At 31.3% G+C, this 2,393-nt stretch overlaps 1 protein-coding gene across 1 annotated transcript in view; it reads right to left on the bottom strand.

Moving 5' to 3' along the window:
• The window catches only part of LOC107617740 (cationic amino acid transporter 6, chloroplastic), a 6,444-nt gene extending 4,150 nt beyond the window's left edge, over positions 1-2,294 (bottom strand). The window contains exons 1-3 of the mRNA XM_016319587.2: positions 1,814-2,294; positions 784-1,006; positions 215-545 (exon numbers count right to left, since the gene is read on the bottom strand). Coding sequence (XP_016175073.1) covers positions 215-545; positions 784-1,006; positions 1,814-2,195 — 936 coding nt within the window. The 5' untranslated portion in view covers positions 2,196-2,294. The remainder of the gene's footprint in view (positions 1-214; positions 546-783; positions 1,007-1,813) is intronic.

The following is a 2,393-nucleotide window of genomic DNA, read 5'->3' on the forward strand; positions in this document are numbered from 1 at the left end:
TGACTAATTAAAAATCAATTTTCTATATTTTTTTATTGACTTAGTCTTCAAATTGTGGGAACCAAAACATGTGATGAAATAAGTTGTGAAGTTCAATTGAAGCTTGTAAGTTGTAAAGAAGCATATATATATAGAATTGATAAGCACATATAATATAATGTATATGGTGATAAATAATTAGAGTTTGACATATAGTTGTGACACTGATACTCACCTTATTGTAAGGAAGCATCATGCACAAAGAGAGGGCCATAAGGCAATAAAGCAAAGTGGTTATAAGAACTGAACCCACAATTCCAATGGGAAGATTCTTGTAAGGATGTTTGACCTCTTCTGCCATGGTTGAAGCTGAGTCATACCCAATGTAACTGAAGTATACTATTGCTGCTCCATCAAGAACACCCCTTACACCAAAAGGGGCTATCCCTTTTGGACTAACCAAGTTTTTTGTACTTCCAATATAATAACCAGCCACTATGATGAATCCAAAGAAAATCACATGGAAGATTGTCATGATTAGGTTCAATATGGAGCTTTCCTTAGTACTGCAAAAATAATTAATAACAAATAAACAAAAGAACCTGTCATTTTCAAACTCCACTAGCACCAATCAATTAATAATAATAAAAATAATAACAACAATAATAATAAAAGTAGTAGTAGTAGTAGTTTATCCTTTCAATCATTTATAAAACCAACACCAAAATGATACCAAACATAGTTTGTTTTGTAACAATAAGAAAACGTAGATTTCTGTTATATTAAAGGAAGAAACAAATTAACCTATGGCACAAGCAGAGAGTAAGAAGCAGTATTAGAGCCACTGCTGGGAAATCCAACATGTTGTAATTCTTTGGCATTCCATGAACTTCAACTCTCCACACATTTGGATCATTTTGTCCAAAAGCAAAGCTCAAATATTCTGTGAAGCTCCTTGCAACAGCAGCATTTGAAAACACATATTCCATTAGTATGTTTGCCCCAGCAAAATATCCCATGAATTCTCCTATATATCACAGATAATCAAAATTTTATTATTAATTAGAAAGAAAATATAGGTAAAATTCAGAAGGAGCTATAGTAGTGGAAGAGAATCAACATTATTATAGTAAAATTATATTAAAGATATAATCATTAATGTGTTTTCTCTTAGTTTAAACTTTTAGGAGCAGCAATTTCATGACATGATAACAGAATTTTCATGACCTAAAAATTTAGAATTCGATTATTAGTGACCCTAAAATAAAAAATTTTAATATAAGACAAAAAAAAACATATTCAAAAAATAACACAAATCCAGAAAGAGACACTTATACAAGAGAATATCATAAATATAATTATTTATGTGTCTCTTTCTATCGATTTTTAAATTTTTAAGAAAAATAGTTTCATCACAAATTACACAATAAAATATTTAATGAAATAGGCCACCGCATATAGTTTTAATAAATTGTGGCCTGGTTACGTTGCAATGTGAAAATTGACGGGAAAATGTTTACATAGTGATCACAACGGTCGATGCCATGTGGATATGGTCCCTTCCTCAACGACAATTTTATAGTTGTATCATTGAATTTGATGGTTGAAACAAGATAGAAATATAGAAATAACGAGACATATAAATATATTATACTAAAAACAGATATGGGATAAAATGTCTCAGACTAAGCTTTTAAAATTCAATCTTTTTCAGAGATAGAAAAACCAGATTTTCTATTATTTTATTGGGTTAAAGATATAACTATTCATCTGTTGTTCTAATATGTTAAAGATATAATGATTGAGGTTAAATAAGGAATGAAAGGAAGCTGACCAAAGGTTAGTCTTAAGTAACTGAAGGCTCCACCAGCAACTGGGACTTGAACAGCAAACTCAGTGTAACACAAAGAAGATAGAAGAGCTGAGATTCCAGCAATGATATATGATATGAATACTGAAGGACCTGAGTGGTGAAGTGCCACAGAACCTGTGGTGACAAAGACACCAACACCAAGCATTCCTCCAACACCAAGAGCAATAAGATCATACCAATTCAGCTTCCTCTTCATGTCTGCACCAGACCTCTGCCTCACTTGGTTCGATTCTTGCTCTGGTGTCCATGTTGCTAGCACCCTTTTTCTCAGCCTCTGAGGGGTTTGGGAAAGAGAGTAAAAGTAGTTTGATAACATTATTGTCATGTTGTTTATGTTAGACATCTTTTTATTATGATTAGTTTAGTTTCTATTTTGCTTCCATGAGTTGGTTGTTCATTTAAGGTTTTATATATAGCAAGTTTGGGAGGGGAAACTTAATATATTATTATATTGCTTTAATTATACTCGTATCATATTCTAAGAAATTGATTTCCTCATTTTCAAATTTGGTATTATCATTTTCTTTTTGTAATTTAGTAA

Source organism: Arachis ipaensis, chromosome B01 (assembly GCF_000816755.2).
Source record: "Arachis ipaensis cultivar K30076 chromosome B01, Araip1.1, whole genome shotgun sequence".
Classification (NCBI taxonomy): domain Eukaryota; kingdom Viridiplantae; phylum Streptophyta; class Magnoliopsida; order Fabales; family Fabaceae; genus Arachis; species Arachis ipaensis.